The 14,811-nt window shown below is 42.5% G+C and overlaps 1 protein-coding gene across 2 annotated transcripts in view; it reads left to right on the top strand.

The window, feature by feature from the left end:
* Nucleotides 1–14,811, top strand: part of ITGBL1 (integrin subunit beta like 1) — a 161,220-nt gene that overhangs the window by 143,726 nt on the left and 2,683 nt on the right. For both annotated transcript variants that reach the window (XM_010986049.3, XM_064492992.1), the window contains one exon: nucleotides 8,683–8,829. In XM_010986049.3, coding sequence (XP_010984351.2) covers nucleotides 8,683–8,829 — 147 coding nt within the window. The remainder of the gene's footprint in view (nucleotides 1–8,682; nucleotides 8,830–14,811) is intronic.

Raw genomic sequence — 14,811 nt, 5'->3', positions numbered from 1 at the left:
AAGAACATCTCTTCTTACTTAGTAATATCCTATCGTGCATATGACACATAGTAATAATTAATCAGCAAATGCATATGGCATACTGAGTTCGTGGCACGGCCTGCCCCACCCCTCAGACGCACACCTGCCCTTGAACACTCTGGATCCCTCAAAGCCTTTACCTCTGACCTGTGTGCTCATATTCCTTTTGGTCCCATCTTAAACCCATGGAAACTGGCTGTCTCCCACTCTTCCACATCACTGACTCCTAGGGTTATTCATAATTCCTAGTTGCCCAAGTGTGGGGTGGCATTCAGTTCTCATTCTCTGTGACCACTTTTTAGCCCCAGGTTGTGGTCACTTCACTCTGAAACCCCCCTGACACGGTCTCCTCCCTGGGCCTCAGAAACACCTTCCCTGTTTCTCCTCTCACATCTCATAACCACTTCGTTTTTTTCTTGCCCGTCTCTCAGAGCTCACCAATAAACCTTAGCATTTTTCTAGAAATGGCCTTTGGACATCTTTTCTGCTTCCTGTTTGTGGTCCTCTTGTAATTTCAGCTTCTCCCTCTTTTATCTTTCGATCAGTGTCTGTCAAGATGATTTCTTAGCATCATTCTCCCTGGCTTCACACGCTTCTTTTCAAACTCCAATTGAATACTTCCATATGGAAATTTCTCCAAATTCTGCATGGTTGAAATGGAAATAATCATTTCTCCTTCTTTAATTCAGTAACTATTTTTTGAGCCCCCTCTGTTTGCCAGCACTGGAGACTCAGTGGAGAGTCTCTGGGAGTTTATGATGAAGCTTGAAGGGCAGACCTTGACAAAGGAGAGGCAATGAGGTGAATGGTCTGAAAGGGGAAGCACTAAGTTCAGTGGGAACCAACACAACAGGGGAACTTGACAGAGACTGGCGGCTGTGGAAGGCTTCACTCATGTCGCCATGCCTGGTGATGACTATATGGTGCGTAAAGGGCTTTGGCGTGTATTAATCAGCCGAGCATCCTGACTGCCCTACTGGGTGGTAATCCGGTGCATGGAGTTTAACCAGGTGAGGGGAGGTGAGTGTGACACAGGGGTCACCGAGAGCAGTATGCCGAGGGAGGCACATGGGGAAGAGAGAGGGTGACATGTTCCAGGGATTTTTGAGAACTGGAGAGAAATCCTGTATGATTGGAAATGAGCAAACAAAAAGGAGAAGGGTAGGACAGATTTTGTAAACCACGTTAATGATTTGGGACTTTACTCAAAGGATGGCAGGAAGCCATAGAAAGTATTTAAATGAGGCAACAGTATGATCTCTCTGTTTAAAAAGTACCTCTGGCTGCCTGGTGAAGTATGGATTGCTGGCAGGAGTGTGTGTTTGCGGGGTTAGTGGGTCTGTACGGGTGTTAGGAGATGAGTCTTGGTGAGCAATGAAGGTGGTTAGCTAGATGGAGGGCAGTAAGGATGGAAAAACCTGGGTGTACTGGAGAAAAACTTGGGCACATTGGGTGTATTAGAAACAAGAGAGACAACAGGCTAACAAAACCTTTTACTTTGCTGTTAAACTCCCTGAAAACAGATGAAGATGGTAGATGCCAACGTTACCAGGCAACGTTGCTCATGCTAATAGTGACCCATGATTGATGAATTTCAGCTGGATTTGGAGGGATTAAGAATGAACTATGAGTGTCTTATGGGAATGCCGTGCTTTTCAGCTTCCATGAGTGCTGTGACTCTCATGCCAGCAGGCAGGTCCCTTGCTGGTTTTCTGGAAGCTTTGCTTAAGGAATCGTTAGAAGAGATTTTGGCTCCTATGGGGCATAAGGCTTCTTGCAAGCCAGGGAAGCCTCAACATCTGTGCACACAGAAGTCGTCTCTGTGCATCTGAGCTGCGATACCTGAAGAGAAGGTTTTCCCTAGACCACTGTGTTAAGCCGTCATCCTCAAGAACACCTGTGGACAGGAAAGTTTGATATTGTCGTGCTTCCAGGATGTGGTTCTTAGCCTATCCTGTAGCCTTCTAAGGAGACCAGTGGCAAGTGTCACTCTAAATGTTCAGCTAACTAGGAAGAGTGCCCCGCTCCGCCTCGCCTTGAGAGCAAGAGCGGCATTTATAGACACTCATGATTGAATGCCGTGAGCAAGGGGCCGGGGAGAATGAAGGATGACTCCCAGGTTCCTGGTTTGAGCAGTTGGATGGGTGGGGGAGCCTATGTTTTTGTAGTACTAATTGTCTTGAATGCCATCTTCACAGAGGACAATAGAGATGGAGAAATTTGGCTGTATTACGATTTTGTTTTGTTTTGTTTTTACCTGACCTTCTGTTCCTTTTTCTGAATAACTCATCATTTTTTTCCCATTCTTTCACCATGCTTTCAAATCACCTCTTTTAGGAAGCCTTTCTGAAATTATTTTACACTTCCTCCATACCGCAGTACCTTCCTCCATTACGACGTCATGACATTTTAGTGTCCTGGTGTCTCTTTTCCTCCATTCTGTTCAGTGCTCATGGATCTAATCAAACTCTCTCTCTCTCCCCCAAATTATTTATTGTCTCCTCAAGCTTAGGACAAAGGCTGATGCTTAAAAACTGGTTTTTGAATAAATTATAAATTAAGGAGTCACAAATAAGGGGAGAGAGAGAGAGACCAAGAGAGTTTTAGATCAGAGAATTCTTCAAGTTGACATTGACATTTGACTTGGAAATTCAACAGCTAATATTTAGATGTGTGGAAATTGGATATGAAGAACGTTTTAGGCCTGGGAAGGCTAAGCAAAAGCAGAGTGAAAATATTTGCTATTTCGAAGGAATAGATTTATTTCACTTTCTTACATCAATGCTTTTTCTTACCTGTTCTTGGATCCATCCTTGGGAAGGATTTTTTTCAAACTATTTACTCATTTATCACATAATCTACATTATTTCACTTCCATTTATTTAACTTTTTAAATCTTAAATATCAGGAAAATATTTTTACATTAATAATTTTCAACATTTAAAAAAACTTAAAAATATGAAGAACAAAATAAAAATCACCCTTTGAACATATGGTAAAATTTTGTTGTATTTCTCTCTAGGGTTTTTTTTTTTTTTGATGGGTAAGACTTTTTTTTTTTTGCATCTAGATTTTTTTTAATCTTCTTTGGGTATTTTGATGTTTTGTCTACATTCTGTGATATGTTTGGTTGCTTTTGTGTGTGTGTGTGTGTGGGTGTGAGTGCACACACAAGCACTCTGCTTATTTTTCCAGCAAGATGAGTGAGTAGAAGTAACTTTTTTTTTTAAGCTAAGGGAACAGTGCCCACAGCAGGATGGGCATGAACCTCATATTCAGACAGGTCAGGACTTGGATTCTGGCTCTATTTCCTCCTAGTTGTAGTAAATTGGGCAGATTATTTGCTCTCTTTGCCTTGGCTTACTCATGTGTACAGTAAGGGTAATAATGCTCACCTATTGGCTTTATGGTGAGAACAAGACAGAAAGAATGAAAAGTCCCCGGTGGGCATTCAGTGAATGCCGGATGTGTGTAGAAGTCAGTGTTCACCTCCAAAACAAGACAAAAAACACTACATCTGTGTTACATTTCCTGAAGCACCATCTACAGAATGTTTGGAAAGGAAGTTGGCATCGTACAAATCAGCAGTTCTGTGCCTTGAGGACGGAGTGGCAGCTACTTTGTTCAAAGCCCTTAGTCTCCCCAGCATGTGGCAGCTGGTGGTGCACAAACCTTACTACTAGGAGCGTGTGACATTTACTAACATCATCCCTCTGGTGTAGCTTCCGAGGAGAACAAAAGTGACATCACCCCTTTGGGTAATTTTCTCTGTTCATGGCTATTCGCTGAGCCCCAGTGTCTGTGTTTGTTCACCTGGAGGGATGGACAGAAATCCCAGGTAGATATACTGTGTGGCCAGAGATCAAAATGCGGGTCCCTGACTCCAAGGCAGGGACTCTTGGAGCATTTTAACAAATGAGGAATAAATAAAACCAAAAATATCTGTAAACTTACCTAATCAGTGGGCAGGTGAGAACTAATAGCCAATGATGTTTATCTGCCCTCCTGACAGTAACACCGAAGAGGATCACACCAGTTCTGGTCGGCTGGCACAAATTAGCAACTGTACTGGAAGGTGAATGTAGGCAATTACATGATTTTAAGCAGCTGACTTTTGATTACACCGAAATTACAACCTGAAAGTAAGTCATGGGAATGACCGGCAGAGAGAAAGTCAGTAGGAAGTAAGACTGTTCCTCACTTCGTTACCTTTTTGGTCTGTCGTGTTTGATGATCGCAGACCACGTGTGGACCTTCTCAGAACATCTCTATGAATAATAAAAATTTTATGTGACCTATAAATGCATGGATTTTTTTTTTATCAGATAAGTCACTACTGAAGAAAAAAAAAAACATGTTTTGTCCAGAGTGATAATCCCTAAGATGTAGTCATTTTTCAGTGGTACTTGATTTTAAGGTTTCATAAAGAAAATAGAGGTACATATTGGCTCATGTGTGTTTAATTGTTTTAAACAAATATGCTTAACCAGGGACCTGCCTCCCGTATTCCATCCACCCTGGATGAGAATAAAAAGTGGACTGCTTATTGCTTTTCTTCTTTCCTCTGTGCTCGTGGAATAGCCACCCATGAGTCCAATTTAGGAAACAAGAAGGGATAATGAAGAGCCATCGCTTAATTAGACAATCAGTTCACATTTCTTCGGGGAGTTCTTTGGACTTAAGCCATAATTTGAAGGAGATCAGGCACCTGAGGAGTATGTCTGAGTGTGGTGACCCCCGGATACTGCTGGATTTCCCACAGGGAGGAAGGCACAGACCACTGACTCAGGCCAGGCCTTCTTAGCTGGACAGTAGGGGTGACTGTATGATTGTCTCCAAATTACATCTTAAAATCACAAACCTCTCTCCTGAGTTTGTAAGAGTACCAGTGTTGGGATACACCCTGCAGGCCTGCAAGCCTTGTGGTTGCCCAGCCTGGAGACCAGAAGAAAGAGTCCAGAGACAGTGACAGAGACATCAGTGGTTTATTGGTTGGATGATCTTACAAGTTCACAGCAAAAGGTCCTGAAAAGACAGCCCCACTGGGTAGGGCAGATGGCAGGCAGGACATGGCAGCAGTCTTCGATGCTCATGGGAGAAGGAGACTGCCATTTGTAGGGGGAGTTGATATCAGGTTGGCTCATTAGTTAGCCAACAAGCAGAGATGTTGTTCTCACTGAGGGTGTACATAGATGATTCTCCCACAGTTCTCCCACCCCTGGGTGTCCCACACATGGGCCTAAGAGGCAACAAAATAAAGTTGGTCTAGCAAAAGTTGACTGATTCTGGTCTTACGGTCTTTATGGTCTTTTTTTAACTCCGACTTTCAGGAACATTCTACATTGTGGGCCTTTCTGGAACATTTTCCTTGTCATCTTACAACACAGTCATCTTACTGTTTTCTTTCTTTGCTGGGTGTTCCTACTTGTCTACTTCTCCCCTCTCTCCTAGCCCTATTGGAGTTTCCCAAGCATATTTCTCCCTAGGCGAGCTCAGTCACTTCCAAAGCTTTAAATGCCATCTCCTTTTGGAAGCTCCAGCATGTATAAGTTTAGCCCCAATCTGTCCTCTGAACAGCAGGTTTGTGGCAATTGCATACTTGACCTCTGCTTGGTTGTCTTAAGAGTATCTCAGACACACGAGGTTCAAAACAGAACTGACTTCCTGCTCTCAACCTCTCCCTCCTGCAGCTTCCATGTCTAATAAATAGCATCATTATTCACAGTATTTCTTGAGCCAGAAAACTAGTCCTTTCTCTCGTGTGCCACATACAATCCAACAGCAAGTCCCAGGGCAATCACCACCAAAGTAGATCTCCAAACACTTCTTTCCATTTACACTGTCACCACCCTACTTTAAGCCTCCATCACCTTTCCCTTGGATTTCTGTAACACTGTGTCACTTTTCCTCATAATTGCTTCCTCCTGACACACCTTAATCTCTCCCACCCAGTTACCAAAATGAATTCGCAAACTGTAAATTATTGCACATCACTCTCTTCCATAACACCCTTCTGTGATTTGCCATTCCTCTTACAATGAAATGTAAATGCCTTACCAAGAATAAATAATTTGCTATGTTCTCATTCCTGAATATTTCTCCAAGTTTATTATTTATCCTTTTTTTTTTTTTTTGCTGATTATTCTTCAAATACATCAGACTTTTTTCCACTCCCTGTAACATGCCAAGTTCTTTCTTATTCCAAGACCTTTCCTTAGCTTTTCCAGAACATTGGTTATCTGGCTCTTTCTCAGCCACTGGGAGTCAGAGAGCCCTTCTCTGATGATTCCAGTTAATAGTGTTCTCTCTGTTGAGTATACCAACACCCTCTTTAATTCTTCTACAGCACAAACATATTTGCTTGCTGTCACTTGTTTTCACACCCCCCCACCCCTGATAGACTGTAAACCCTTGAGAATAGAGCTAGTACAATGCCAAGTGCCCAGTAAGTAGTTCTTACATGGATGACTAAATTATTAGAATTTAGAAAGAAGATATTATTGAAAGCTTTAAAATTTTTTAAGTAAAGAGAAGTCATGTAAATGGCAAAGAAAAACATTTGAATTCCAACACATTTTGACCATTGTCTGGGCTAAATGCCAATTTAACTTTGTGGAAGGATGTGATAAATGAGCTAATAAATGAAAAACAATCTCCTATTTCCTTGTGTATAAATTTTATATTAACTTACTTGTGATGAGGAGTCATTTAGTCATTCTCAGTGATGTCCTAAATCATAGGCAGACTGTCTTTCTCTGCAATAGAGATTAAATTATTCCAATTATGTCAGATTAGAGTAATTCTTACTGACACAGGGTTAGTAAGAAACAAACATTTGAAAAGTCCATAGCTTGATGGGATTGGTTGGTACTTGAAGCTCCCTTTCTCTTTCTTTTGCTTCCTCTTCTTTTTTTGTGCCACACTTTATGTGCCTCCATAGGTTGATAACTTTTTTTGAACTTCTAAATTAGACTTCACTTTAAGTGGACTTTTGTTTTATTGGAGGAGTCAAGATATGATCCGTTTAATAGCTATTCATTGAGTATATAGCTCTTACACAGATTTGCTGACCTCATTCCTCTCTACAGGAAGTAGAAATAAAACAGCGACATCTAAGAACTGTCCATTGTCTTTGAATGACAGTTTATTAACCAGATAACCTGTAAACATGTCCTGGATTCAGTATGGTTCTCAAAGGGGATTTGTGGAAAAAAAATAAAAAAGAGATTTTGTTTAAAAAACTGGAGTCGAGTTCTGATCCTGTATGACTGAGTTATGTGATTTGAGGCAAAATTACTTAATCTCTCTGAGCCTTAGTTTCTTGTCTATAAAACGATGACGATGCTTGACTCAAAGTGTTGTGATGAGATTTAGTTCAATAAATCAGCATATGGACAAGAAGAGGCTGGTGAAAATAGGTCTGTTAATCCAGGTCTTTTTTAAGTTTTCCTCCCACTTGCTTTCCATTAACTTCCAGATGATCGTGTGTTGTGGCGAAACATTACGTGGGCTCATGCGTAGTTGGGTTATGTTAATCTTCACAATGAATTGCAAACAAATATTGGTGCTAATCCCTCTTTGTGCATAACTGAGTGTAGGAGGAAGCAGATGGAAGAGGTTTTCTCTTAAAGGTCCTACCAGAGCAAATGGTCAAGAAACAATGGTGTCAAGACAGAGCTGCTGATCAGTCTGAATGAGGATTTTATATGTCCCTGGGATTAGAGCTGGGACCACCATGCTCATCATGCTTGATTTTGTATCCCTTGGTGCCTAGCAAAATACTCTGTTCCTAATAGATAATCAGTAAATTTTGCTGAACAAATAGCTATATTGTTTGTCCCATTTGGAGAGATCTGGCTGTAAGGTAATGCACATGTAGGAAAAGGAACAGACCACTGCTTGGAAAAAAAATGAAATTAACATGGAAGATGATGTAATCTACCGGGGTGTTGGCGGCCAGCTACTAGACAGATGTACGTGCCAGTGTATAACTGTCACAGATCTAATGCTGTGTATACACCAGAAGATAAACATCCCCAGACCAGGAGCCAAAGACAGAAACAAAAGGAAAAACCAGTGAGATAAGAATCTAAGTTTCACGCTGTTTTTAACGTCTACACGATGCTAGAGAGACATCATTCCTTACAATTCCATCTGTTCTTATTAGTAAGCAGAGAAACACAGAGTTAAAGTAATATAATACTGGATGCCATTTGTATGGATGTTAACCTTTGTTTTTATTCATAAACAACAGGAGAGTAATCAATAAATGGTGCAAGCAGTCACGTGACTTGCCTTGCACACTGGTCTGGGTGTCACGGTGTGCCCAAAGCATGAGGACTTCATACTGATAAAAATGCAAATGAGAAAGTGTTGTGTGTCAACAAAGGATGGTCGAATTCCCTTTTAAGTTGTTTCCAGGCTTCTTTCTCTATGCAGTCCATCTCTCATGTGACATTCAAGACTACTGTGTTAAACCAGGACTCTGTTGTCAAGTTCTTTTAAATCATCACATGCCAAAATTCTGCCTAAGAAATAAAGCGTGTTTGCTTGATCAGAAATGAGATTCTATGGTTTACATATTTCTTTCTTAAAAACAGTGATTCAGGTGGATATTTACCCATCTCCTCCTCTCACCCCCACCCTGTGATTGCTTCGCAGGCCACGGCACGTGTTCCTGTGGTCGCTGCGTTTGCGAGAGAGGGTGGTTCGGAAAGCTGTGCCAGCATCCGCGGAAGTGTAACATGACGGAGGAACAGAGCAGGAGCTTGTGTGAATCAGCAGACGGAATACAGTGCTCCGGGAAGGGTGAGTATCTGCGGGAGCTTGGACAGGATCCCTGTCCTGACACGTGGTTTGCACAGCAGCACGTACACCCATCGATTCCAGACTGCACGCTGCCGAATGGAAACCACTCGGTCCTCTGCTCCAACCAGACTTGAAGCTTGAAAGTCACCGCATGCCGGTCAGGATCTCAGAAAAAGCAATATCTGCAAGTCATCGCTGAATGAGATAGAATTAATGATGGTATAAAGAAGAAAGACAACAAGATGTTCTGGGCACTGAATGTACAAAAGAAGGCGAAAAGATAATTATAGGGTTCAGCCGGGAAAGAGCACTGTCCAGAACTGCCGAGGAGCGATCTCAAACATCTCACCTGCAGACGAAGAGGCTCTGGGAATTTCAGAGGCTGAAGTAATGTGGATGTGTGTACGGAGAAGGGGTGGGTTTGGGGTGTGAGAAAGACTATAAAATGAGGCTAAATCTTTTCATTTCATAGAAAAGGAAGGAAAAAGTGCAGGGGTCCCAAAATTCTAATATAATTTTCTTTGATCTGAAAATCAGCAGTTTTCCAGCCAGACCTACATAAGCTCATATTAAAAAAGAAAGTTTAAGCCCCCAAAGTGGTTATAATCTGCAAGCTGATTGAAGAGGAGCCACGAACCCAATGGAACATTTACCAACAAAACAAATTGAAGAGGAAAAGTAACCACCTCCCCAGGGCGTTTCCCCCACCCCCTCAAAAGCAGAACTGGTCTTTTTTGTCTGAGTAAAGCAAGAATGCTAATTAGCAGATTGAATTTTACATATTTTGATGTTGAGCCTTCCATACAAATTCTCCAAGAGCCTTTAAAATCCTGCTCTCACAGTGCCCCTGGGCCCCTCCACGGGGCTCTCAGGTCCCTCATTGCTAGCAGCTGGGAAAACACGAAGGAAGACTCTGGAAGCATGGGATTCTGGCTAAGTGTTCAGGAGCTGCCCTGCGTGGGACTCAGGGTCGTGGGGCCTCCCAGCCTCCTCTTTAGCTCACTAGCCTCCTTGTAGAACAGGCAACCCCCCTCTCAGACAAGGCACAGCTGTAGCTAAAGCTGCAGTCACCCTGAACACCCAACCTGGGGCAGGATGAGCACGTCGGTGTCTTTCGGAAGAAAGGGAATGCTACATAGGGTTGGAGGAGTTCTCAGAAGCAGAATGTGCCTTGGAGATGTGCCCCTGAACGGTGGCTGTTGCTTCAGCTCTCACTCACGGCCAACGCAATCAGCTTAGAGGAAGCTTCTTGACATAATTGCAAAGATAAAAATCAGATGGATGCTGGGACCACATATGGTGCCGGGAGGACGGCTGAGAATTGATACAAACATGATCATTTCAGTAGAAAATCAAGTCTTTGGTTTCCAGGAAGTCCGTGTTTGAGACTTGTGTTTCCCTTGCTCAGGCAAGGAGGCCATGCCCTCAACCTAATGCAGTTACAACAGTCAGGTGGCACTCAAATGAGTTTAAAGCTGTCCCTTTGTACCCTGTTTGTTCTCCCATTAAATTCAATCTAATTCCAAGTTCCAAACAAATATTGTACTGGCTCGCTCCTCAGCTCCTGGAAACACTTTGCTTTGGGTTCAAACTCTGTTGGGAGAACCAAAAAGCAGGAAATAGAGTTAAAAGGAAGACACAAAGGGAAGGAATTGGGGAGGAGGAGGTTAATAAAGAAAACAAGGAAGGAAGTAGGGATGGATTTAACCTGCAAGGAGGAAGCAGGAGAGAAGAAGAAAAAAATGCTATCAGATCAGAATGGAGTGCCCTGTATATGAAAAAGTACTAAATTGGATTTTTTTTTTTTGAGTTTAGGTCTAAACATAGGATCACAAAGTTTAAGTCATTTTAGTTAATTTTCCATAATGGCATTATGTTTGAAATTAAGTTATTAGCTTTTCATATAAACCCTACTGAATGAAGACACCTATTCATATTGAAGCATTAGTGTGCTTGTTTATATTCATTTATTGTTTGTATATAAAACCAGCAATTGAGTGTGTGTATGTGTTTACTAGACACACCGTCAAATCGTCGTGTCCATGAGCAGCCGTTCACTAAGTCATGTCCAGTTGCAGCTACAGGAAGGAAACACAGAGCCACGCTCACTGGAGCAGTGAATAGCAGTTGCCTAAATCGAATTTCATGCAAAAGGAGTCATTCCTTTTCAAGAAATAAACATTCTTATTAAAAGCATTCCATTCTGAGGAGAGGTAATCATTTTTTTTTTGGCGTCATAAATGTAGAAAATGTAAAAAAGAGTAGGTTGACTAGATAGTGGCCCAAAGGCATCTCCTCAAAATGAAACAAGAAAGTGTCTCCAGTTAATGCCTTTTCAAATTGTTGGCTTTGGGTGGTGGAAATAGATCCATGTATCAATGGAGGGTTGAAAGCATATCTGTCTAAACTATCTGTTTATCCTTCAAGGAGTAGAGAGTTTTAAACCCAAAAGGAGACGTAGAAGCGGCCTCCAGGCTGTAGGTTTTGAGGTTGGTGTTAGTGTTGACGCCAGCCATGCCAAGTGCTGGCAGCAGCTGGCTCTGGGCTCCTTTCTTTCTTCTTCTTCTGGAAACTTCCATGCTGGATTATAGAGGCAGAAGGGGCCACCCCTGAGCTCACGGAACTGTGCTACTTCAGGGAAGAGTGGGGACGCAGGGGTTACTCTCATCCCTGTGGAGGGCACCACCTCACCCCACCCCAAGACCCACAGGAAAAGAGCTCATGAAACAGACCAAGGGTCTTCAGCATGGTGGCAGAGAAGAGAAATCTGTTCTGAGCTGTTTAAACCAGGACATGTATTTCTCAATAGATCTCGTGGACTGGCCAGAATCCCATACACTTTTTCTCACATTTGTAAATGAAAACCCCTCACCCTGACGCTCACAAAGGAAATCAGAGTCGTCTTCTTCTCCGATCACGGGGCAGGTGCGGGCAGTGAGCCTGAGCTCACCAGGACACACACTTGGCAGCCCGCACCCGGCTGAGTGACTCCGCCCAAGACAAGCCTGATACGTGCCGCCTCCGCGAGCTGTGAATAAAGCCGTCACGTCAGGAGACGATGAAGAAATAGCGTTTTATTTCTTTACAAATTTATAGCCAAGACAATAAATCACTCCATAGAAAAATTTAAAACAAGATACATTATTGTGACCTTCGTAACAGATGGAGTTGTTAGTACAATAGTGAAAACTGCCTGCTGGGATGTCAGGTTGCAGCATTTTGTCAGGCTCGATGAATGAAAAAGAAAGTCCGACTCTGTTAACGGGGCAGCTAACAAGGGTGCCTCACCCTTACACTCAGGTGTGTGTTTGAGCAACCAGAGAGACATACGCAGAGCCAGGTTCCCCCCCAAGTTGAGCTACCTTTTCGGAATACCTGATATAATCCATAGGCTGTTTGTTTGGGGATTTATTCATTTGGATCCTAGTGTACACAAGAACCTTCTTACCTTGATAACTTCAACCCAGATCTTGGCCATCCCCTCTCAAATCCTTAACGGTGCTGTTGTGTGAGTGGTTGTAATTGCATGTCATTCAATGTCCCCTAAAACTCTCACAATGATGCTTGTTGAGTCCCATATCGTTCAGATTAAGTCCGTGGTACACCCACCACCATCCCTCACCTCCACCCAACCTGGCCCGTTCTCCATCCCTGGAAAAGAGGAAGGGTGAAACCAGCCTCAGCTCAGTGTGCTAGCTGCCTCACCTGATATGACTGTCCACTCAGGTTTGTAGGGGCACACAGCTCATTTTTGAAACTATTTGAACTTTTTTTTTTCCTGTGAAGGGGCATCACAGATAGGTAGATACAAGAGTAGACTGAAGCAGATCGAAATCTTAAGTTAACTGATGTACTTTCACTGTCTTATCTTTGAAGGCAGAATCTTGTTTGTTTTCCCTCCTTAAGTCCTAAGGATGCTCTGAAGACAAATGAGAAAATGTGGCTGATTGCCCAGGAGTGGAAGCCAGCAAGAGGCCCTCTTTAGAGTTCTTATACTAAGAAAGAAAATAAATAGGTTAGTGATGGTGTGGTCATGAACTTACTGCCCTAAAGGTCCTGCCAAGAAGGGCCAGCTGCTCCCTCCGGCTGGACTGGGTCTCGTGGGTGTGAGTGGGCCTGGCCAGCTGAGCTGCACAATTGGTCACCTGTTGGCAGTCACGTGGCCTATGTCTGTTGACAGAATCCTTTGCCTAAGGGTTTCCCTTTCCAGAGGTGGACAGTTTGACCCCCAGTTATTGATGAAAACACCCAGAGAGAACTGTACAGCAAAGGCTCTGCTCTAAGAGGTCCTGATAACTATCACACTGTGTTAGTGTCACATGCTAAGCTAGTCCTAGTTTCACAAGCAGAAGGCTGTCCTACCCCTGAGATGCAGAGAGTTGACAAACAGGAAAGAACAACACAGCTGGGGAAGATGCTGACCGAGAGAAGCTGCTTTTTCACAGCACATACAAAAATCAGTCCCCATTTTTCCCTCCAAGTATTTCAGTGACTAGTAGATTTTCAGAAGTGGAATTGACTTGTCAAATGGTCCATCCATGTACACTGTATTAACTTCAGCTGAGCTTATCAGTTTTCGGAAATTACTTTGCTCTAGTCTGAAGCTAAGCGTTCCAGAAGCAAGAGCTGTGATTAGAATAGTGCCAAGGCCAGGGGTAAGTTTAAAGATGAAATGTGAGATCATTTCATGAATTGTGACAAAATTTACAAAATGATATTCTAGGCATAACAGATGAATATCATGGACGTATCAAGTCATTTACTTCTGTTCCCATGTGGAATAATTTTGGAATGTAAAGGAGATACTATTTCAGAAACAACTGAAAACAAGCAAATTCTTCCAATGGTCACCCATGGAGACAAAGCACGAAATACGGTGCTTTCGGAGGGAGTTTCAAGGAAAAGTCAATGCAGTGTCCCAGGTTTTCTTTGCTTGCAGATACACGGCTAGCCACTTATTAAATGGAAGTTGAACATTGAACATTCCCATGCCTAGACATTTGAAAGAAAGTCTTTAAAATTAGGATAAATACATTTCTAAAAGAAGTTAACACTGTGCCTGGATGAGACCAAGAGGGAGACACTCTCTGTCACAGACTGAGCCAGAAGGCCCAGCTCCCGTTCTGACGTGACCATCAGACCAGCAGGTCATTCATCAGACCTGAACGTTGTCTAGATTTTGCTCAAGAGCATACAAATCAAGCATGACCTTCAGGAAAGTGAGTCCAGACTAAATAGAAATCTTTTCGGTTAACATAAAATAAAACAAAACAAAATTGTAAACCAACTGTACTTCAATTAAAAAAAAAAAAAGACTAAATGAAGTCATGCTGTGGGGCTAAGCAAGGACTTCATGAATGCGAGCACAGCTCTTAGGCCATAATCAGCTCTGACCACTCTCTTACCTTCTTGAGGAGGAAGACAAAGGATGTGGAAAGTTTAACTCGGCCATGGGGCAATTGTTGCAGCTAAAATGCGTATAGCAGTTTCTGTGATATGAAATATCATTTAATGCTTAAGGCTTGAGCTACATTGAAATGGCTCCCTTCCCGATTCCTGTTGTGAGGAAATCTGTCTCTTGAGCCACCAACTCAGATTAACTCTTCTTCAATCACTGTGCTTCGTCGGTAAAGGCACTGATGACTGATTCCCGCCCTTCTTCCGATGTATGCTGAACTTACCACGTCTAGAATTTTGTTTAAAAAGGTCAACATACTTTTCTCTACTTCACAGTCTCTTAAGGTGATTTTTGATCAGAACAGTTTAGTGATAATCATCTTCTAGTGAAAGGAAAACACATTTGGAAATAGAAGGGAAAGTCCTTGGCATGCGTTTTTCTTTCAGTTTTAAAGTTGTCTTTACTGTTGTTGTAGATGCACTTTTGCTACGTGAGGGATTTTTTTTTTAGCCCAACAGGTGAAGACATTTAGATTGAGAGAAATTTCTTCTCTTTGTGACACCATTTAATTCATATAGTTGCTT

Source organism: Camelus dromedarius, chromosome 13, assembly GCF_036321535.1.
Source record: "Camelus dromedarius isolate mCamDro1 chromosome 13, mCamDro1.pat, whole genome shotgun sequence".
NCBI lineage: Eukaryota > Metazoa > Chordata > Mammalia > Artiodactyla > Camelidae > Camelus > Camelus dromedarius.
This window is presented reverse-complemented; position numbering and strand designations above follow the sequence as displayed.